General features: G+C 44.1%; 1 protein-coding gene across 2 annotated transcripts in view; it reads right to left on the reverse strand.

The window, feature by feature from the left end:
- immp2l (inner mitochondrial membrane peptidase subunit 2) overlaps nt 1–24008 on the reverse strand; it is a 199117-nt gene that overhangs the window by 137847 nt on the left and 37262 nt on the right. For both annotated transcript variants that reach the window (XM_084936612.1, XM_084936611.1), the window contains exon 3: nt 10228–10331. In XM_084936612.1, the coding sequence (XP_084792738.1) occupies nt 10228–10331 (104 nt within the window). The remainder of the gene's footprint in view (nt 1–10227; nt 10332–24008) is intronic.

The raw sequence follows: 24008 nt of genomic DNA on the forward strand, positions 1-24008 counted from the left end.
TTTGATGAAAAGCTAACATAAATTTAATGATTCACTTCTGCACGTGTAACTGTAGAACAAATTTCTACTAAATATTCCTGTTGAAGCAGTTACAGTAACAGTTTTCCAGCCTGATGCGTTTGACTCAGTGACGTAAAAGTGCTCACTGTACGTGCCAAAGTCAGGTCCTCAACAGAAAGCCGTCATTGGTTGCTCTGGACTCTGAAATTAACAATGCATTAGCAGCACATAAGAGTACTTAGAGTTTAAAAACGATCCAGTAGGTGAGGAGTGTTATAACGTAGGCGAGAGCTGTGATTAGTGTGTTCAGTGGTGTTGTTAGGTTGCCTATGAACAGGCTTCAGGGAGGCTGTGGGAAGATGACAGTTAGCACCTGCCACAGGCTAATCGCTGGGACAGGGTGAAGCGGACTCTCGTACTGGTGTTCCAGGAAACAGGACTCACTAAAAGCCACAATCTTGAGGTTAACCAAAGTCAGTGATAATCCATCTGTCAGAGCAACAACTGGGATTAACTTTTGATTCTGCAAAGGAAACTGAACCTGAAGGTGGAGACAGATTCCACCTGTTCTCCATTCATAACGACAGGAAAGTGGACCTGTGTCTTCTTTGGTTTTAAGGACATTCTCTGAGCGGGACAGGTCGTCTGCCTCCGCCCTCTACGCTGTCTCACCTCCATCAGAGATGAGCCCAACCACGGTGGCGTCATCGGTATACATGATGATGACGGTGGTTGGGTGGGTTGGTGTGCAGTGGGTGGCTGAATACGCAGCCCTGTGGGGATCAGGTGCTGAGTGACAGTGGGGGGGATCTGAAGGTAAACAGTACATGTGTACAGAACACATACATGTACTGCATGTATTATACATATCAGGTGTGCTCCCAGCAGGTAAACTGAGCTGAATGTCTCATTCACTGCTGAGAAGCTGAGAAGTGTTTTTGCTTCTTTAAGACTGAAACCTCTGTGGGCCCGTTTAATTAGCCCGCCTGTAACACCAGTTTACTGGGAATCAGCTTCAGAGCCCAGCATGGACTCCATGTGCCGTCTCTCAGATTTGGGTCTCCTGCTATTCTCCACCAACTGTGCTGGAATTATACTTTGGCAGTGGGACAAAGAGCGCACTCTGGCTCGTGTGTTAGCATAAACGCGTGTCAGCATTTCAGTCTGCGTGCTTACATGCTGTTTGATCTAAATGATTATTTACCTTCAACAAAGACAAGAACACATAGTTAGCTGTGAAGAGTTTCTCGTTCGCGGACGGCAGCCATTACTGAACGCTTGGTGACACTTAACGATCAAATCAGATGATTGGTGGGTAAGTTCTGAACACGATCTTCAAATGCATCCATTTATTATGCCGAGCTAAGCTAATAAAGCTTCACGTCTGGAGATGAAGACTGGAAACAATGAAACCATGCACTCTAGTTCTAAAACCAGATCTAAAACATTTCTATCTAATTTGATGAACTTCATCCAAGTGTCACTGCAAGACGCCTTTAATGACAACCTGAGACAGGTGAGGAGGAACGTCACAAACACGCCATCACGTGGGTCTTCAGCAGTAAACCACAGCGACGAGGTCCCTCCGCTCTCTGGTCTTCACTGTACTACACGTGATTATTCACTAGCCAATTAGCAATCAGCAAGGCCATAAATCTGAGCTCTAAGAAGATGTGAATACTTCATTTCCTGCTCTGCTGAACAGGAATCGGATGAGAAATAAATATATAAACGTAGCAGGTGAACACAGACACCGCAGCCGTTCCGCTCATTTCCTCGCTCGCCCTCTCTTTTATGAAATGTGTTGAAGGAGGCAGCTGCTGTCTGACGCATGACAGCAGATTAAACCATGTGAGAAAATAAGAGAAAATGTGTGAAGCTGTGCGATCGTACCGTGAAGGTGTAGTGACTGCCGCGGGGAAGTAAAGTCCAATTAACTTGGTTTCCATTAAACTGAGTTTCAGGCGCAAAAGTAGGAAAACATCATTTTGTTATAGAAAAATCAAATGTTCTTTCAGGTTCATCCTATGAGTGAAATCGTGTTATTTTTATGGTTTCTGAGCCTTAAAGCAGAAATCCAACATTCTGTTTCCTCTTCCTGTTTTTGATCAGGTCGCTCGTCTCAGCCGACGCTGGGTTAAAAAAAAAGCCTTATATCCACAGTAAGCACCGCCTCCTCGAGCTTCTAACCAGTAATCTGCGATTACTAATCGTGTCTTTGTTATGTAAACAATCACATTTAAAGTGTGCGAGAGTGTGGAAACAGGCGTACATCAACCCTACTGATGATGTTTGAACTTCTTTGTTATTCCCAGAACGTCAATTATCACCAGTTTGTCAAAGTTGCTGGTCACCACCATGATGAGAAGAATCTGTCACAGCTGGAGAGGCAGGCTGGGTAAATGTGCATCAAGTTACTTTTTGCACATTCCTATTTTTGCAGTTTTTGCACTTTATGTAGTCCTGTGCTGTCATATGTAGCACCGTACTGTACTGTACCACTGCACACAGTTGGGATGACAATAAAGCCACTTGGCATGAAGTGAAGCTGTTGCTGGAGGACGCCTGCAGCCGACGGCGCTTGCTCCTTCTTCTCGTTCTCGTCTTTGGCCTGTTGTTGCCGCTGGTTGGTGTTTGGCAGCGTTACTGGTGGTCGCTGTTGTTGGCCGGTTGTGTTGGTGTGTTGTAAGGTTGCGCTTTGTGTGTCAGTGCTACCGTGCATGCTTACCGCGTCTATATTTTTATAAAAATCTACAATGTTTTCCTCAACACGATTAATTTTTGACACCTCACAAACAAAACATGAGCAGTAATTAAATTAAGATTGTTAGTTAATTATTATTGAAAGTTTCTTGTAGTGCAAGATTGGAATGAAACAAACCAAACAACCATTAAAATACAACATTAAACTTTTTCCCTGTTATCGGTCTCTAATGTTACGTTACCATTAGCAGCCTGCAGGAGGACATGCGTCTGCTGCCCATCAGCCTCCTAATGTCTCATTTTCCTGCTGTTTTCACTTGGAAACACTCAACCCATTATTTCTATTCAATGGGGCAGAGTGACCTGCATTTAATACGGTTATAAGAACCTACTGGTATTTAGAGGCCACCTACTGGTTACATGTGTGACACTGATGATGAGTAATAACAGTCATTTAAGGCTGAGAGCATGAGAAAAGAGTAGAAATCTACCTGAAAAGTGAAACGGTTTTAAAAGCACGTCACACGTCTGCTGCGCACCCCTCCGAGACGACTGGAGAATTATTGCTCCACAGATACTCATCTTAGTGCAGGGATATGAAACTTCAAGTGAATCTGAGAGCACGAGTCTGTTTTTTCCAATTATTAGGAGGCAGAGTGTGTTATATGTGTTACAGTAAAAGACACTGACTTTATTTATGGCTGAATTCAGCTGATAGGTTTTTAAGTTAATGAGGAAGCACTGCAGCATACTTTGCTGATCTTTTGCAGATCTTATAGATGTAAGATCCGATAAGCTGATAGCGTTGTTTTGGTGGGAAATCTCACAGACCAACGCGACTGGATAAGACGAGCTTCCACTAGAAGAAAATGATTTATACTGGAAAACAAAAACATTTGACACAATCTGGGGAATCTTGTTTGAAATATGTGGAAAGTTGAATGGACTCCAAGACCCAGAACAGCTTTTTGTCATTTTGTGAGCATTAGTGTGCTGCTCAGTGAACACCTCAGTTACAATACTACGTTTAGCAAACCCAAACAGCTCGTAATTTTCTTTGAGTATGAATGGATATCACTGCAGTGGTGTTACAGAGTGACCTGTTCTGCTGCGAGTCGCCTCTTTTAGACGAAGGAAACCAGCTGCTGTGGCAGCATGAGCAATGCTTCACTTTTTTTTAAAACAGCGTGCAACAAAAATGCAATTTGTTCCAATAACTGTTATTCCAGCGCCTTCAGTTTGAACTCCTTCAGCACACAAGCACAGCGCTCATTTCTTTGACTCCCTTCGTTATTTCTGCCTCGCTGTTTTCACCGGGTTTCTTTTCTCCTGTCATTTGCATCTGTATTTGAGACGCTTATAGAAACCCCACAGGCTTTTTTTGCTTCCTCACCTCAACAGTCTACGCCTCAGAAAATAATAATAATTTTAAGAAACAACTAACTGAGACTTTTACATGTGTCCTGATCTCTGGAGACGTTGGAGAAAGAGGCATGTAGGTATAGAGAGATAACAAGAAAGAGTCTTTGCGCTGAAACGACAATGCTTATTGAAATTAACTGTTGAAGGATGAAACGATGCTCAAAGAGCTGCAGAAGGGGGAAGATTTTAGTTTCACACCTTAACCCTCTCAGGCTCAAATTAAACTTTTTGTTGCTAATGCACAACCGAGTCCTGCAGTGGTACTTCTGAGTAAAAAAACTCGTATGTGGGGTAATCAGGCTGTTAGTTTTTAACTGTTGCAAATCGGCAACGCCTGCCTGGAGAGGGTTAAAAGTCTCAGTGTGCCGTAGGTGCTGAAGATTACAGACGTGGGAATGAAGCCCGTGATTATAACAGTCAGGCTTACATTTCATCTCATTACGATAATAACCAGGGAATGAAATTAACACTCGAACGTCCTGTTGGGGAGCCCGTGAATACCCTCAGGAGCTGAGACACACGTCAAATCTGTGCTGCGTTAACTGCCACAAATCTCCACAGTGGGAAGACGTTTCCACACGTCCTCTTTTAACAACACCAGCAACCCCAGAAACACGACTGAAGCCATGCAGACTTCAGCGCGCCATGACTCACAGAGAGCAGACGTGTAAACGGCACACGTCACAATGCAAAAGCACGCCCTTCTCATTTCATACGTGTAGCCTCTAGAATCACGCTCTCATCGCAGGGCATCAAAACCAACATGTCAGACGGCGCCGGCGACAGAAACACACGAGCTGGTAGTTTGGCACACGGGACATCAAGAGGAGGAATGATGCGTTAAAGCCATGTAGAGGCTGCCTGCCCCTGAACCTAACAACATCAGTGACTCCTTCGTATCACGTCCGAGATTCTTTGTCATGACCTCAGTCTGTCCAGACTTCAACTCGGCCGCTGCCAAACCTTCGTATTTTTCGATCAGAGGTTGGGGAGGTGGGAAGGCTCAGCACCGTTCCAGGTTTCCTCCGTGTGTGGATAACAGCTCTCACTGTGGTTCTCTGGAGTCCCAGAGCCTTAAAAAGTCTCTGTGATCGTTCAGACTGATGATGTCACTGACTCTGGTTCTTTAGGTTGCGGCGTGATGTGCTGCTGTTTGAGATCTTTCAGCCTGCTTCACTTTATTTTTTTCAGCAGGTGTGACAGAGATCAGGTCTGGGTCTGGATTGTGAAATTGAACTCTGCATGTTGCATTTACTCGGTTATCTTTTGTCTTAAAGTTTGTTCGATGAACTGAAACAACATAAAAGTAAGAAATCAGAATGTGGCCAAATCCTTTCTTCACAGCCCTGTTTCTCAAGTTCAGCATGAATCACAAGTTTATCAGTTTGTATCTTGCTTCATATTTGTGATATTTGGGTTTTATTCTTACTCGCAGATTAGGTTCAGACGCCAAAAACCTACATCAGGTTTAGGAAAGGCCCAACGTTAAACAAGTATAACCTGCACTTACATTTCATTTATATATTTTAGCATCCTCTCCTTCATTATTTGAGTGTTTTGTTAAACTCAGAGTATTTCCAGGCGGAGCTAGAAAAACAAGAACGACAGTGAAACGTTCGACCAAGAACTCGTGATTAGGGTCTCCAACTCAAGCCAAGAATAAAACCTCAGCGTGATTTCAGGGAAACTACAGAACACAGGTCGTCATAACACCGGTTACCCGACCAGCTGTTACTTGACATGATTCTTCTTCACTCACTATGTGTTAACAGACCTCTATCTGTTATTAACCTCTGTCTCTCTTCCACAGCATGTCTTTATCCTGTCTTCCTTCTCTCACTCCAACCAATCACAGCAGATGGCCCCGCCCCTCCCTGAGCCTGGTTCTGCCGGAGGTTTCTTCCTGTTAAAAGGGAGTTTTTCCTTCCCACTGTTGCCAAACGACTTGCTCATAGGGGTCATATGATTGTTGGGTTTTCTCTGTATGTTATTGTACGATCTACTGTACAATATAAAGCGCCTTGAGGCGACTGTTGACCGCTGTATAAATAAAGTTGAATTGAATTATTTCAGGTTTCGTTTCTCTGCGTGTCTCCAGTTGGCAACGCAGACGACTCTTTACAAAAAGGACGTCAGTCTGCAGCTGTGCGACTGTCCCCTTTACAACATGAACCCGGCACATCACAAAACTGTAACTTATTAAAGTTCATAATCATTATTTACCTCACACAGGGTCTCACAGCCCCTCAGTTTATCCTCCATTTGACATGAGCTGTTGAAGCTCCTCTCTCTTTACACCAACTTGTCTTTATGATTGGCTTCCCCTCATAAACAGAAGGCCTGACCAGCAGGTGGGTGGGTCTTCTGACCACATCTCTCCCACTCATCCAGCTTTGGAACAGGATGTGTTTGACAGAAAATAAGTAAAGGTGGAGTAGATCCCCTCTGAAATGTAACAGGAGGAGCTGGGAGTTGGTAAAAGTGACTCTTCTCACCAGTGTAACACCCAGTTCACGGATGACAGTACTGGGATGAATTTTCGGTGCTTTCCTGGCACCTCTCCAGGCTGCTGAACCTGACTGAACATCGCTTTGCCTCTGAGACAAAAGTCTGGAGAAGTGGTGAAAAAGATGCACTAAGTTCACATCTAACTAACTTTGGGTTGGGGCTCATCTCACCACGTTACCTGATGATCCAGGATAGCCGTCATTAAAGCTTTCAAACCCTACAAAACAAAAGGAGCGCAGGAGCACGGGACTCCATACGTCGTTCGTGGTGCAGATTTATAACCCGCCTGAAACATTTCCTCCCCGTCCTGGAGAAAGTGATGTTTTGCACAAATCTGTTCCGAGGCCGCTCAGAGGGAAATGGTTGTGCTCACAGTCGAACGTAAAATCAATCAGGTTTGTAATGGTCTTCACCAAACAAACAGCCACGGAAGCGCCGAGCTCTCCAGAAAGAAAGGGACGCAATCGCTTTCCTTCGCCAGCACGTGCCAAACAGCGTAAATAAGACTTTACTCTACGGACCCGAACGATCTTCCTTAAAACGAGTGCCAATTACAAGCCCGAGTCGGCCTCGCCCGCAGCGTAGTCGCACGTTTGAAATTTAAATCCGAGGCGACGTCGCAGGATGATAGACGCGGCTTTACGAGAGATTTGAACACAATCCCCAGTGATGATGTGAGGCGATACAGATCACTTTCACATGTGGAGGACTCGCTATCTGCTGCTTTGAGGAAAGGTCCCCCTCTTCTTCAAAGGGCTGCCACGTAAACAGGTGGTGATTTAAGATTGGAAGACAAACAGAGAAAAAGGCAGAGACGGGAGGAGGGCTGAGGTGCACTGAGCTGATAATGCCACAAAAACAGCAGATCGAGTCTAAATGTCAGAGAGAATCTGCACTCAGGTGAACTTTACACGACCAGTGTCCCCATTTCCCTTTCCATCTGTATATGGCTGTGCAGCTGTGTGATGCTGCTCTGCCTCCCCTCCTCCAGAAAGAGGCCTCTTTATGCAGTCAGCTACAATATAGGGGCTCAAAGTGAGCAGCACTCAGACTCAGATTAGGCTAAATTACGTTCGGAGCTGCTGTGCTCCGTGCACAGACAGGAACACGCTTTTAGAAACATCTTTTCCTACAAAAGCGCCGACTCTTGAACAGAGAGGAGCTGCCATCCGGGCAAAATCACAGAGGAGGACTCGTCTTCCTGCCTCCTGTCACAGATTGCCTCAAATAACAAAAAATTAGGGGAAAAATGACAGAATCATCGTCACGCCATCAAACAGCTGGAAAAGGCTGTTAAATCTGTCAATTTCATTGTGTGAAATCTCAGTTTTGTGGGTCTCGTCGCAGGATGATAGACGCGGCTTTACGAGAGATTTGAACACAATCCCCAGTGATGATGTGAGGCGATACAGATCACTTTCACATGTGGAGGACTCGCTATCTGCTGCTTTGAGGAAAGGTCCCCCTCTTCTTCAAAGGGCTGCCACGTAAACAGGTGGTGATTTAAGATTGGAAGACAAACAGAGAAAAAGGCAGAGACGGGAGGAGGGCTGAGGTGCACTGAGCTGATAATGCCACAAAAACAGCAGATCGAGTCTAAATGTCAGAGAGAATCTGCACTCAGGTGAACTTTACACGACCAGTGTCCCCATTTCCCTTTCCATCTGTATATGGCTGTGCAGCTGTGTGATGCTGCTCTGCCTCCCCTCCTCCAGAAAGAGGCCTCTTTATGCAGTCAGCTACAATATAGGGGCTCAAAGTGAGCAGCACTCAGACTCAGATTAGGCTAAATTACGTTCGGAGCTGCTGTGCTCCGTGCACAGACAGGAACACGCTTTTAGAAACATCTTTTCCTACAAAAGCGCCGACTCTTGAACAGAGAGGAGCTGCCATCCGGGCAAAATCACAGAGGAGGACTCGTCTTCCTGCCTCCTGTCACAGATTGCCTCAAATAACAAAAAATTAGGGGAAAAATGACAGAATCATCGTCACGCCATCAAACAGCTGGAAAAGGCTGTTAAATCTGTCAATTTCATTGTGTGAAATCTCAGTTTTGTGGGTCTCGGAGCAGCTGGAGGGACTGCAGCGTCTCCGGTTTGAACAGGTTGAATCAGTGTGTGTGACGCTCACAGGAACATCGATGGAGCGGCGGACGTCTGGGACTGAGGACGGACGGCTGAGACATTCCCAGGCTGCACTCGGATGCAAAAACTCAGAGTTGTGATTCTCCTGGGAGATTTGTCTAATGAGCAGCGAAGGCTCTGTGTGAGTCGGTGCTCTTTCGATGGACCACACTCGCTGTTTGTTATGTTTGGTTCACTCGGAGTAGAATCCACCGCGCACGAAGCGGATGTGGGAATCTGACTTAGCTGGAGACGAGACCGGGGCGTCCGGCCGAGTCACAGTTTTCAGTAGAAGAGTCCAAACTCGAAGGGTCGGGCCACGAGCATCCTTGTTGTTTTAGTCAATGTTCACGGAGTCAAGAATTTCGAGACTTAGAGGAGCTCTAATTAATATTCTACCTTGGGCAAAAGACTCATAGACTGCACTGTGGTGCATAAGATAAGATAAGATGACCTTTATTAGTTCATCTTATCTTATCTTATGCACCACAGTGCGGTGGCCATCGTTTGCCTGCACACAGAATACACAAAAAATCCATATAAATGCAAAACTCACCACTCCCCCGAGTTACCAGACTTACAATCCTTACTTTGTCCAGATCTCAGACGGATGGATCAATGGACCGACCAAACTTTCCAATCACAACTTGTATAGCAAAATCCTCAAAAGTGATTTAGCCTCCAAACCGGGAGGAACATACCGCCCACAAACTTAGTTTCTAGTTAAAACTTAAAAGTCACTTCCAGAAATCCTTTTAACGGACCGAGTGTCCGTTTAACAAAAGGAAAACACTGGAAGGAAACGTGCATACACCCCTGCTTTAATGTGTTTCTGACTTTGAGGCTGCTGTGTGTTATCACAGCTATAATCCAACTGTTAGACCAACGGCTCAGCTTTGATGCTTTGACAAAAAAATTATATTAGTTTTATTAGTGACTCATCTCCTTGTACCCATGAAATGTCAGATAAAGAGCGCTCCTATTGTTCTCGCTGCGCTAAGCTTTCAAAAGCAGCCGCCATCTACAGAGACACAAAACAAATGTTGGGAACGCGTTCTCCATCAGAGCTCGCGAACTTTTTAAAATACCGCAGCCGCTGTTAATCACAGCGTTTCGTGGCTTCATTTGATTTCTCCAGCAGATATCTGTTATCTGTCACTTTCAGATCATTTTGACACGCTGGTTTTTTGTTGTCCTTTTCTTGCAGGTATTTTGTTCAAACACGTCTTTATACTCGATGATCGTGTTGAATATGAGGCTGTGAAAAGGTTTCTGCATCAACACAAACCCAGCAGCTTAGCTGTGTAGCCGTAGAGCGACTTCTGAGACTCGTCCACACAAAAACAAACGTACACGTGAAACGTGAGTGAAAGACGCACCGGGGGTTTTTGTTTACATCGTCACCGTCCGATAATTTCTCAACAAAGCAACCATTTTATGCACACGTGTGTCGTTTGGTTTATTTACTCACACAACAGACACGATGTCACCTCGTTGGACCTGGTAGTTTCTCACACTCCAACGATTCAGCAGGACGACGTCACACTTGGACCCCCCCTCTGGGTTGAGGAATGGCTAAACACAGAACCACAAACACAGTTTATAGAAAATCACTGTTCATAGATGTTATGTGTGTACAATCTTTGCAATGACAGGAAACTATTAATTAAAAATAATCTCAGGTCTTATGGTCTTCTCCTGGGGTAGCACTAAACTGATTGGGAAAACAGCTCAAATCTGGCTGATAGCAAGACAACAGTTTGTGGGTGTGGCCAAAAATCTCTCACGTTCAGAAGCCAGTCTTTGCCTTCGGTGCAATTTTGAGATCTATGGTCAGAACAGGAAGCCGTTGAAAAGTAGCCGCCGAACAAGAAGACTAGATTGGAGGGAGAGCAGCCGAATTAAAAATGAGGTATGGTTTGTGACAGCGGTCCCCAACCTCGAGTCGTTCGGTACCAGGCCGCGAGAGTTGAGGTTCGGGTGTGAAATTTATGGTTTTCAGCATTTTTATCGTTATTTTTTATCACTTTTATCGTTAACTCAGTTTCCCTGGGTCTTTTCCCGTGTGTTATGAATACATTTTCTTTTTTTGGTACTGGTACCGGTTTTATTTGGCTGTATTTATCTGCGACACCTTAAAGGCCAGTCCGTGAAAATATCGTAGGACATAAACCGGTGTGTCGCGCAAAAAAGATTGGGGATCGCTGGTTTATGATTTTAGTTTAACTTGACATGACCAGAACGTCACTTTGTGGGAGAAGACGAGCACACGGGGAGCCAAGCCTGGTGAGGTTGGGTTGCTTTTAAATGTACACTGCGCAGGCGAGAGATGGCATCAACACGGTCCGGGTCATTTCTGCATAAGGTTCTCCCACGGGCGCCGGCTCTGCACTGATAGTCCGACCCCAGGGCGCGAACTCAGGACTCGGTGCAGTCCAAAGAAACAAGCAGCATTCAGCTGCTCACACACTGATGGACCATGTGTGGGTTTGAGAACTGTAGACTCTCCTACTGAAAACTCCTCCATGGTTGGATCCAGAGACTGGACAAGGGCTGTCACAGCAACCGCATGAAAAAGTCCATGAGTATGAGTCCTGTTAGTCTTTTAGATGATGTATACGCATTCACTGTTCGAGGGAAAGTTTTCCCTTTTCCATACGAGTTGGCAGTAACATCTAAACTTTCTCTTTCTGCAATCCCAGAATGACTCCACGATGCTGAGATCGGGGGCTTTGTGGGGTCCACACCATCTGTTCCAGGACTGCTTGTTCTTCTCTGCTTGATGATAGTCCTTTATCACTCTGGATGAATGTTGGGGCTCATTGTTGTGCTGCACAATGCATCCGAGATGATCCCACGCGTCCCCGATGGATAGGAATCTGAGCATCAGATGCATATAAACTTTCTGCACAGCAGTGTGCATTATCTACAGAAATTATTTGGTCTCCCGCAGAGTAAACAGCAGGCACCGTGCTCTCACACAACACATCAGCACAACCAGTAAATAGAAAGGGAGACACACATCCGTTGGCGAGAAACTTGATGTTTAAGATAAGATAAGATAAGATAAGATAAGATAAGATAAGATAAGATAAGATAAGATAAGATAAGATAAGATAAGATAAAACTTCATTAATCCCTCGGGTGGGTTCCTCTGGGAAATTCTATTTCCAAAAGCACAGCACCGACAGAAGTTACAGTTACAGAATATTATATATATATATATATACACACACACACATATATAAATACAGAGACATATATAAATAAAATATACGAAGGGGATAAATAGAATAAATAGGAATAAAAATAAAAATACAAGTGAATTGCACATTTCAAGTATGGAGTCTATTGCACCGTTGACTATTAACAAAAGTATTGCACAAAAGGTAATTGCACAGTGAGGTGAAGAGGCACTACAGCTTAGTTGTTCCCCCCTCCTTTGTCCCCCTGTTTCTCCTCCCTCTCCCCTCCAGAGAGGAGTTAAACAGTCTGATGGCGTGTGGGACAAAGGAGTTTTTAAGTCTGTTGGTTCTTGTCTTGGGGAGAAGCAACCTGTCACTGAACAGACTCTTCTGGTTGTTTATGGCCGTGTGCAGAGGATGCCCAGCATTGTCCATAATGTCCAGCAGTTTCTTTAGTGTCCTTTTCTCTGCCACTGTCACCAGAGTGTCCAGCTTCATGCCGACCACAGAGCCAGCCTTCCTGATCAGTTTCTCCAGCCTGGATGAGTCCTTCTTTGCTGTGCTGCTCCCCCAGCACACCACAGCATAGAAAAGTACTCCAGCAACCACCGACTGGTAAAACATCCTCAGGAGCTTCCTGCAGATGTTAAAAGACCTCAGCCTCCTGAGGAAGTACAGTCGGCTTTGGCCTTTTTTATACAGGTGCTCTGTGTTGCATGACCAGTCCAGTTTGTTGTCCACCCACAGCCCGAGGTACTTGTACTTGTTGACCACCTCCACCTCCTCCCCCTCTATCTGAACCGGCAGTGGATCTTCTCTGGACCTCCCGAAGTCCAAAACCAGTTCCTTAGTCTTTGAGGTGTTGAGTTGCAGGTGGTTTGTGTGACTCCATGCGACAAAGTTCCTCACCAGACTTCTGTACTCCTCTTCCTGATCATCCCAGATACACCCCATGACGGCTGTGTCATCTGCAAACTTCTGAATGTGGCATAATTCAGAGTTGTAGCAGAAGTCAGAGGTGTACAGGGTGAAGAGAAGAGGGGACAGCACAGTTCCCTGTGGTGCTCCTGTGCTGCTGACCACAGTGTCAGACGTGATGTCCTTCAGCCTGACGTACTGTGGTCTGTCGGTGAGGTAGTCGGAGATCCAAGCCACCAGGCAGGGGTCCACCTGCATCCTGTTCAGTTTTTCCTGAAGCATACAGGGCCGGATGGTATTAAAGGCACTGGAAAAGTCAAGAAACAGGATCCTGACCGTGCCTTTTCCCCCATCCAGGTGTGAGTGGGCTCTATGCAGGAGGTACAGGATGGCATCCTCCACTCCGACATCCGCCTTGTAGGCGAACTGTAGTGGGTCCTGGGCATGTTGTACCTGTGGTCGGAGGAGGTTGAGGAAGAGCCGCTCTAGAGTCTTCATAAGATAAGTTTACGCAGGGCAAAACTTTTATTTGGTTTGCTTTAACAACTGGCGATATCCACACACGCCCTACAGAGTCCCAACATTGACCCCCGTGAGGCTGTTCCTCCTCAATATTCACCAGGTAACACAATTATAGATGTGTTTGCTAAATCTTTATTTAGATTAAAATGTTAACGTTTACCCAGAGGTCAGTGTCAGGGGGTTACCTACATAAAAAGGTTTTCTCATCTGAAGGCTGGGCACTGTTAACAGTTCAGGGTCAGCTCTGTGTTGCCATACGCCTAAGCAATAAGAGCAGAAAGACACCAGACCTGCAGACTCCATGCAGGGGTTTAAGGTCGTTGGTATACTGTCTGAGATAGTTCCATCATTCTCATACTGTCTGTAAATCATCTGCTTCATGGATGGCACCAAACAGCACATCTCCATCCTCTGCAGCATCTTCACTAGGGCTGCCACAAACGATTATTTTGATAGTCGACTAGTCACCGATTATTTTTGCGATTAGTCGACTAATCAGATCATCATCCATTGGACGTAAAACGTACAGCTTATTGCACCAGCAGCATCTGCTCTTATATAACTATCATTAGCTTACAGCTTTAAGTGTTTAAGGTCTGTGCTAACTAAAAATAAAGACAAGATGATAGTTTATTAAACTTTAATGAAATTTGCAGATTGTTTCGGTGAAGTTTAATAAACTCCTTGCTATCTAAAATATAACAGGACACCGGAGTAAATTCTCGAGCATCTCACACTTCTGATAATCAGCTGTCTGCTTGACGTTTATTCAGCTGTGTAAAAACTTTAATCTCAGCCAAACCGATTTACTCAGGAACAAATAAAATACAAAAAAAAAGTCAAACAATAACATTTTTAAGTTATCTAAGTGACTCATATATGTTTAACCTGAGTAGCGAAAGACGGCGGTGGGTTTGAAGACGATTAGCCGGGAGTCCGGTGTTCTCACGGCTCTAGTGAGCCTTGCCCCCGGCTCGCTATCAAGCTACTGGGTAACAGACGTCTCCGGAAACGTCGGAGCGCTTTTAAAAGTATGTGGTGTCTTGATAAACTGAGCAGATATTTGAGGTTTACACAGCTACATTCTCGCCTGAAAATATGTTAAACGTTTATTTTGTGACCCAGAAAGAATAATAAGAGTAATATTAAAACTAACTAGCTGCCGCCATTGTTGGAAACTGAGCTGGGCTGCGCTATGAATTCGGGGACACAGCTTCTTCTTCTTCTTCGGGGTTTAACGGCAGCTGGCATCCTTGTACATGCAGTGCTGCCATCTTCTGTTTCAGTCCGTTATTACACTCTTAAATCCTACTACTTATTCCTGCGTCTTTTGTGATCTTACAAAGCTTCAAACGACGCGTCGACTATTAAATCAGTCGTCGACGATTCTGATAGTCGACGTAATCGTGACTAGTCGACTAATTATGGCAGCCCTAATCTTCACCTTCATAATTGTGTTAATCCAACATTTGTCCACCTATTAATCTATTATCTGATGTTTATCATGCGTCACAGTCAGCAGTCAAAGCCTCCTCCCCCCCGATGCCTGCTTGACCTCTTCCGGCGTGTCCTATTCCTACTCCAGGGTCACCTGCCAGAGCATTCTTGAACACGTCATCTAGAGTCCAGGAGATGCTGAAGCATCTCAGTTGGCTCCTTTGAATGTGGAGGAGCAGAGGGTTTGCTCTGAACTCTTACTGAATGACTGAGGACTCACCCCATCTCTAAAGCCAAGTCCCTTCAGAGGAAGCCCAGTTCAACTAGTCAGGGGTAATGGTACTAGGTGAGGGTAGGACCTTGGATCAATGATCAATCCTTGGGACAATTTCAGCAAACATTAAAATTATTTACAGTCTGTGCATTTACATGTTAAGGTAACACCTGCATCATAGAAAACTTGAATGTTGCCACTAATAACTATCATACATATAATTTTGTAACAATTAAAACCCAGTTTCAACCTCCCTGCATCAGTCCCTGTTTCTTTAATCTTCTGCTCAGCCTCCCCACACCCTGATGACTCGGTTTTACTTTGAATTATCACCCCACCTTAATGAGTTCCCTTATGGTTATTATAGCAATGTACTGAACTGTATGTGCTGCTGATTTATGGATGGCAGAACTCTGCATACGGCACCTTCAGGGACATTTTCTCCCAAAACAAATGCAGCGAGTTTAGAATTAAACTCCATCTGAAGAAATACCACATATAACCCTGACGCCAAATGTAAAACAAAACCTATATAAGAAAACTACGTGTCAGCTCTTTACTTGGTGCAGCTGCTGGATTTCAGTAGTTGGGCCTTAATTGAAAATGTAACTGCTATGTAAAGCCAGAAAGTTTAATATCAGGCTTTAAAGGGGAACATGCATTAGTGGTTTCATATTTAAGCCCATTAGACGGAGGAAATAACGTGTTCTCGGATCGATCTCCTACCTTCCAGGCAGCCATTGTTTCGGTTTAGTCCAATAAAGCATGAAAATCAAGTTTCACAGCTGTGAACAATGGCTGTGATTCAGGTCTTCTTATTATTTCACATTTCAGAGCCAGCCACTGGTGAGCTGCCCAACTTTATATGCTGGAGCTAAGATGTGGCTCCTAAACTGTCTCTGTAAGGTTTAGGTTTTACCCTAAACCACGAGTATCTGCGAGCCTAAGGAAGCAGTTTGTGCCTAAATGTAATGAGCAGGTGAATGAGTGACAACAACCCAAATCAAGAGCAAAGAAACATCAGAAAACAGCACAAAAGTTTCACTTAAGAAGAAGTCAGAGCTGTCAGCTTTGGCCTTATGCATCTTTGGGAAGCTTGTAGATCTGTAAAAACGGGGCCGTTCTGGTTTTAGACGAAGAACCACAAACCTTTTTGCAGTCAGCCGTCTCCAGAAACCACTCACAAACTGGGCACAAACTTTCCCCAGCAACTGGCTGCTGCCAGGGCGTCACTCGCCAGTCTTCATGAACTGGGTTTTACAAATCACCTGGGCGGCCAACTACTCGCAACTGGTCAGGGAATCTGCACTTTAGGTGGATGATCTGTCAGCCTGAATGACAGGGCCCTTTCAAGAGCTTCATGCCACATCTGGCTCACACAACACCAGCCCTAACCCACATCAAGACTGACCAGGTCATGACTGTTGAGTCACATCTGGACCGCACAGCATCGTTCAGAGGGGTAACGGAGCCACGAGTGCCAAAAGCAGCCAAAAATTGTTTGGGTGATAAATCGTGCCAACAAATAAGGTTTCCAATATTTTGTATTGAAGAAATTATGTTTGAGAGTAAAGACAGATCCCACGTGGTTAGTTTACAGTCAGCTGGGCTGTCTCTAAACCAAACATTTCATCTCGCCATGTTGTAAAAACAGAAAGAAGCTGGGCATACCCGTGTCCTCTGAGACAGCTCTATCACACGCTCGCCGATGACCCCCCTCGCTTGTCTGACACCACTACAAACAACAAAATCATTACTCTTACAACTCTTACAACAACGTGTCACTTCATCAGAGGATCCATGCGTGACGAAGCCCAATCACACCAGCGTGCAACATGACGCACGGCGACTCTTTCGTTTAACAGTGCGTGCCCAGGCCATTTCACGCCTGCCGGGTAATTGATAGAATATCTCTTTCCTGTCAGACCCAAAATAAATATGAACGCTGTTAGCCGGTAAGTTCGGTTTATCAGCTAGAGACGGATACTTCACCAGCTTCAGCCACATTTATATTTCACAATAATAATGATGCACTGATTGTGAAAGTGCTGCAGTGACTCTGCTTTCCCAGAAAGACTGCAGCTGATTGATCTGGGACTGACCCAGAACTAGAATACAGACGCACTGCTGCCCGTTATGATGCAGTGACCTCGGTAAAGGGAAATTACCTCCTCGACCCTGCAGAAACCACCTGTGGGTTTATCATTAAAAATGCATGTTGCAAAGTCTAGAAGGACACACATGCCTGAATTTTAAAGTCTAAAAAAAGCTGCAAAGTACAAAACACTGCGGGGAACGTCTTTAAACAAAGGTCACTGCTGTACGCCGCCCGGTCTGCACGGCACGCGGACTCTTCCAATAAAAACGTCACAAATGAAGGTTCAAGTATTTTACTGGAAGCATTTCCCCGTCTCCCTCGCCTCACCGAGCCTGGTTCTGTCGGAGGTTTATTGGGATGGTCTAATTGCTGGGGTGTTGTCCACATTACTGTAGGGTCTTTACGTAAAAATGTAAAGCACTTTGAGGCGGCTGTTGTTGTGACTTGATCTGAACTGCATTCCCATAATCCAACTCACTCTGAGACATCACTGATCGTTAGAAATGGTCCAAATTTATTGAGCTCCAGTTAAAATGATCAGTGCTGTTCTCACAGGTGTTAGAATCATTTTTATACCATGTTCTGGCTGAAGTCTTTCCTCCGACACAGCGTTTGTAGTCCGTCACGCTCACGCAGGTGCAAGAAACCCGAATCCCTGATGCTTGCTCCCATGTGTGGGATGATTGATGACACCTTCACTCCTGCCCATCACTCCTGTTTTCTCTGGTTACCTGTCAGGTTATGTATTGATTTTAAAATGCTTTTACTTTTCTTTAAAGTTCTTTATTGTCTTAAAAAAAGACTACCTGTCTGACCTACTTCAGCCTTGTGATCGAGCCTCTCGGGTCCTCGGGCACTTTGAGACTTTCGGCTTGTTCCAAAGTGCTGAACACAAACTTTTAATGGGACAGTGTCCAGGTTTACTGGTTTGACTATTAGAAAACTTAGAGAGCAGCTTAGAGAGCAGCTCAGAGTGTTGAGACCTTCACCCCAAACATTTCACTCTGCTGATAAGAGTGCTGTTTAGTTTAATGATTTTTTTCCCCCTCCCCCAGTTACTTTTTGGGTCAGTATCAAAGGTGACGCCTTCAAGCTGTGAGCTAAAATGAAGTTAATGTTCTGGGTGGAGGGAACTGATTTAAAGAGGTTTGTGTGGCGCTTTCTGTTCCAGTTGCAGCAGCAGGACCAACGTTACTGCAACCGTGTCCAACCAACATGCAATCCTGTGGCCTTTAATGTTTGCTTTGAAGACGGAGGTCAGACCTGCGACCAGTGTTGGTCAAGTTACTTGAAAAAAAGTAATCAGTAACTAATTACTGATTACTTCCCCAAAAAAGTAATCCCATTACTTTACTGATTACTTATTTTCAAAAGTAATTAGTTACTTAGTTACTTTTTAAAAACACGATTTACAACCTGAATAGGTGATAAAGTGATAGATCTTTCAGCCCAATTCTACTTTTTCTACATAATCCATCATACAAAATGTAATCAAATGGAAAAGTCTCTTTTTAAAACTTGTTTTTATCCGTTTTAATCTTTTAACTTTATGCATCAAGCAAAAATTAAATTATCTGCAACATTCTCTGACTGGAAGAAATTAGTTTAACATTTAAACCTATTTTCTGCACATTCCAGCACATAAAATAAAATGTTTTTGTGTGTTTACACTCAGTCTTTCAAATAGATGCAAGTAAAACACAGCAGAAAGTAAATAAAGTCAAAGACTAGCGGTCCTGTTGCTCTATTTTCACCTGTAAAGCAGGAGTGGGGCAGGCGGAGGTTTACCCTGGTGCAGGTGTGGCGCAGCGGTCAGTGGAAGAATCCGCGAGTTTCTCTGTGAGTTTCCGTGGTAGCTACTCTGTGCTTGCTTGGAAGTTTAGGGTTTTTTCGCTGTAAAAAGAAGTTTTCTTCCCACGCACAACGGACGCTAATGTTTTTGTCACTTTTTATGGAATCAAACTCAAAGTAAGGTCAGTACTTCCACGCTTTAAACGCTGCACGCTCATACTCTCTCCTGCACTCGATATATGATCCATTGTTGATCTGCACACAGCTGTTGTCACCAACGTCGCACTCGCTTACGTCACTGTCATGAGACATTCTCGCAAAAAAATCACGGTTTTAGTAACGCAGTAACGCAGCGTTCCTACGGGAAAGTAACGGTAATCTAATTACCGTTTTTGCGATAGTAATCCCTTACTTTACTCGTTACGTGAAAAAAGTAATCAGATTACAGTGAACAGATGCCCATCTCTGCCTGCGACCTCTCGCAGGCAGTCGCAGTGAAACACAAAGTCAGTTTGGAGGAAGTAAAGCTGTGACCTGCATATTCTCTGGATCCAAAAACAACAACACACGTGTGTGTGTGTGAAAGCTGTAGCATGATGACACCAATGATGCTTGTAGTGTGAAACAAGCCTGAAACCAAAAGATGTTTATATGAAAGCAGATTATTTAAGACCACAAAGGAAAACTATAAACATGTTAATAATAATACAGACTGTGAAAGTTAACTTATTAATGTCACCAGCACATCTTTTTAAGCCCATCGGAGCATGCACGCTCTGCTTTGTGTAACTATTTTTAAATGCCAGTAAAATTGCAACCACGTAAGATAGCGCAATAATAAGGAGTTGCTCTTACGTAACATACATTCAACTTGTCGTAGGTCACGGTCTCATCCACAAATGGCTTTTTGCAAAAATCGCATAAAAAGCGTTGGCAACAACAAAACCATTAAAATCCAGAAACACGCTTTGCCGATCAGCTGTTCATAGCACTTCCTACGCTCGAATAAACGTCGGCGCAAACTTTGGCGTGGCCACTATTACCTTCGAAAACCGGACGTGACGCCATTTTCTGTGGGAAATGTAGTTTTCTCCCTGCGGGACCTTTCAAAGGTTTACTGGTGTTTTTAAAGTCATGTTTGACTTTATGTCTTTCTGTAAAGTTTCTGGGAGGCTCAAACTTAAATTTCACTGTTGGACATAGTTTATTTTGACGCTGTTTTTTTGTTTTTCAAATAATATTTATTTTCGTTTTTCTTAAAGTTTATAAAAAATATCTCAAAAATGAAACTACAAAGACAGTCCAAATACATTTCCTGTAAACTGTTTTGTGCAACTTTTTTTCATTTACAGTTTTGAGGGACAAACCTCTGAAATCTATTCTGTAACTAGAAATATGTCTAAAAAACAAACAAATGATTTTCTATTTTTTGTGCTTTATTGCACTTTTTTGCTATGTATGTAGTTACTGTGGACTTTAAGTGACAGGTGTGCCCCGACTCTTCGATACACCTGTGGTAAAACTCTGTAAGCTAACTATGTATCTGTAAAGTGGCTTTTAAATTGTCTGAATTTTTGCTGGTTTTTTGCGAGCAGAGTGCTAATCAGGGAAAGACGAAGACTTTACCTGCAATACCAGCAGCTCAGGTGTGTTTGTTTCTTTGACTAAATAATTGTTGCGGTCTCAGGGAAACTGACCGATTAGTACAATTTTCTTTTTATCGTTTGTTCTTTGTTTGATCTCTTTTCTAATAAATAAAACAATAAGAAAACAAACAGCTGAGGTGAGACGTGAAACTACGTTTGCAATGACAGAAACCTGAGGTGCTCCCAGCAACTCGGGCAAACCCTGCGCTCGACCTTTCAGGCTTCATGGAGAGAAAATTCATTCATTAAAACATTAAAAAAATAAGATAAATAGGTCTAAGTTGGTCTTTGGTTTTACACTGTTGCTTTTTTCTTCATCGTAAATTAGGAAGTCGAGCAGGACATGATCACAAACGTACTCAGGAGGCTGGAAAGCACTGTTTCCATGACAACAATCCAAGCACCGCAGAAAGGATGAAACAATCTGAGACTTCATCTCGCACTGACTGGAATTAATTTCCCGTTGACTTAGTTCAAGATTAAATACAACCATTAATAACATAATCCTAACCCAGCTCTCACCTTCAAACACGCCTGAACATTCAGCCACTGCTACAGGGAGCAGGTGCACAAGACAGGTCCTCACACTGCAACCGTGTATACGGGTTTATGACACACACACGCACGCACACCACTCGCTCTGTGTGCTTTCCAGAGCCTCGGTCTCTCAGTGCTCTGCGACGAGGCTGCTGCAGAAGTCTTTTTCTAAACATTCAGCCGTTTGACTTCAGGGAAATGTTTCCTGCAGACTCAGCAGACTCACTGCTCTCACTGTCACGGCCGAATATTGTGCAGACATGCTCTGGGGTGCTGTTAGAAGAATCTTTGGATCATGTGGGTTGCAGAGTGGTGGCTCCACAAATCGAGCTTGTCCCAGCATCAAGGTGCATGCTCGATGGGATTGGGACTTTTTGTAGGCTGGTTTAACATCTTTGACTCTCATTTGTGTTCTTTAATAAGTTGTTATAGAGCATTTTGTCTGTGCGGAGCGCCGTAATGCCGTGATAGGAGAGGGCACTGTAGGTGGGTGGGTGGTCACTTTCATTGTGACAGCAGGATCAATGAAATCACTTTGTCTGCAACTTCACTTCTGAAGTGAGTCCTGCTAACCAGCGAGGCTAAAGAAAAGAATAGATTTTATAACAATGATGTGAAAGTAGATTAGATGAAACTTTATTGATCCCTCGGGTGGGTTCCTCTGGGAAATTCATACAATAGCTGTGAAAAGAAGGAGAGAGCCATGCTCTGCAGTAAACGCAGAGCAGCGGGGACACAGCCGCTCATCCTCACTCACCAAACAAACTCTCCTGACCTGACCGACGAATCACGGAGCTCGGCCACATTAAGACTCCACAGCAGTCGAGCGCTGACATTTCATTCTGCTGCCGAGTTTTTGTATCGTTACTCCCTTGTATCTTACCAGTAAAATGTCATTATAGCATCTGAATTCAACCAGAAGGCAAACATTTTCTGCTGGAGCGAATGGAGCCGAGCGGTTTGACGTGGGTTTATCCAGAATATATGGCATATCGGTCCTGTACAGGGTAGCTATGAAACTAGACAGCTTTGGAAACACATGGATTGGACTTTTTTGACTATATTAGTTTCATTTTGCCTTTTTGAGGCTTCAGAGAAACTACCCTGCAACTTCTGTGTCAAACCTTAAAGGCCAATATCATTCTGGATCGTTAGCACAATACTAGAATCATTCCAGGAGTTGAGGTTCTAGCAAGTCTACCCAACTTCAAATCATGCAGTGCTCAGTGAACCTGCAGAGAGACCCAAGAGCTCCATCTCAGACTCTAACTCAGCATGTTAAAGGTTAAAGTTCATGAGCGTACAAGTAGAAGAAGACTGAACAAGTATGGCTTGCTTCTCTCTAAAAAGAACAAATTAATGAAGAAACCACAAGACTTCTGGAACAAACAGCGGCATGAACAGCTGCACGTTTGGAGGAAATGAAACAGTTATCATCACAACGGTGGAGGGATGGTGATTTGGGCTCGGTGCAGTCACTGAAAGGACCATGAACTCCTCTGTATACCAAAACATTTTAGAGTCAGATGTGAGGCCGTCTGTCCCACAGCTAAAACTGGGTCAACAGTCACCACCACTGGTAACACACGACACCATAACGGACAGAAATCGTGCAGCACCCGTGACGTCCCCTTGCTCATGATGTTAAAGTGGAAATTGATTCCAGGACTTCCTGTTATACTGCTAACACAACTTCAGCTCTTTGCAAGCATCTGCACAGACAGCATGCTAACACTAAGCTAGCCAGCTAGCTAAGACCCAGAGTGAAGCAGCCAGACCCGGAACTTCAACAGGTAACAAATGGATGAGCAGTCAGGCTGCAGCATCCGTTGTACCTGTTTAAGTTTCTGAAGTAAATCATCATCAAATACAATAACCTCAGTTTTATCTGAATGAAGAAGCAGAAAGTTAGCGGCCATCCAGGTCTTTATGTCTTTAAGACATTCCTGCAGTTTAACTCATTGGTGTGTGTTATCTGGCTTCATGGACAGATAGAGCTGGGTGTCATCTGTAGGGACGGAATCAAAAAGTGGTTCTTTTATTTTTTAAAGGATGAGAGCGTGACGGTAAAGTGGAGACTGTTCCAGGACAGACACAGCTGCATTACACTGCTAACACAACTTCAGCTCTGTGCAAGCACATGCAGACAGCATGCTAACGCTAAGCTAGCCAAGAGTGATGTTAAAGCTGGGTAAATGCTGACCCCAGACCAGCACCGTGATGAAGTGAGCAGCTGCTGAACTTCAACAGGTAACGAAGGGATGAGCTTCTGTTCTACCTGTTCATGTTTCTACAGTAGAATCACCATGGCGACTGCTCTCTTTGTGCTGGTTTTCCTCTTTGCTTTATGTTGTCAGAAAAAGTGTATGCAGTGTAAATGTATGCTATGTCTTCTAATGATGCTGCCTAAGGGAAGCATGTATGATGTAAACAGAATTGGTCCTAGCACTGAACCCTGTGGAACTCCATGATTAACCTCAGTGTGTGAACAAATCGGAGTCTATTAGATAGATATGATACAAACATAGATACACAACCAAACTTCTTTTCGCCCCCTGCTGGCCATTAGAAAGTCTGCAGACGAATACACTCCAGACCAAAGCAGCCTGCAGTGCATGATTTTACTGCTCAGGTCATTGTAACTTTCTCTCTACTTTCTCTACTTATTAAAAGTACTTTTTGTTCCATTTCTTTCCTTCTTGTTCCTCGCTGAGGCTTCACAGAGACAAATTCCCAATGGATCAAAGCATGACGTCAACAGATTAAAGCCCAAAGCAGAGCAGGAGCTCTGTTCTCTCTGAGGATAGAAACAGTGAGTGTAAACATCTCATTTATTCAACCACT

Source organism: Perissodus microlepis, chromosome 7 (assembly GCF_051167445.1).
Source record: "Perissodus microlepis isolate ML-2025 ecotype Zambia chromosome 7, ASM5116744v1, whole genome shotgun sequence".
In the NCBI taxonomy this organism is placed as follows: Eukaryota; Metazoa; Chordata; class Actinopteri; order Cichliformes; family Cichlidae; genus Perissodus; species Perissodus microlepis.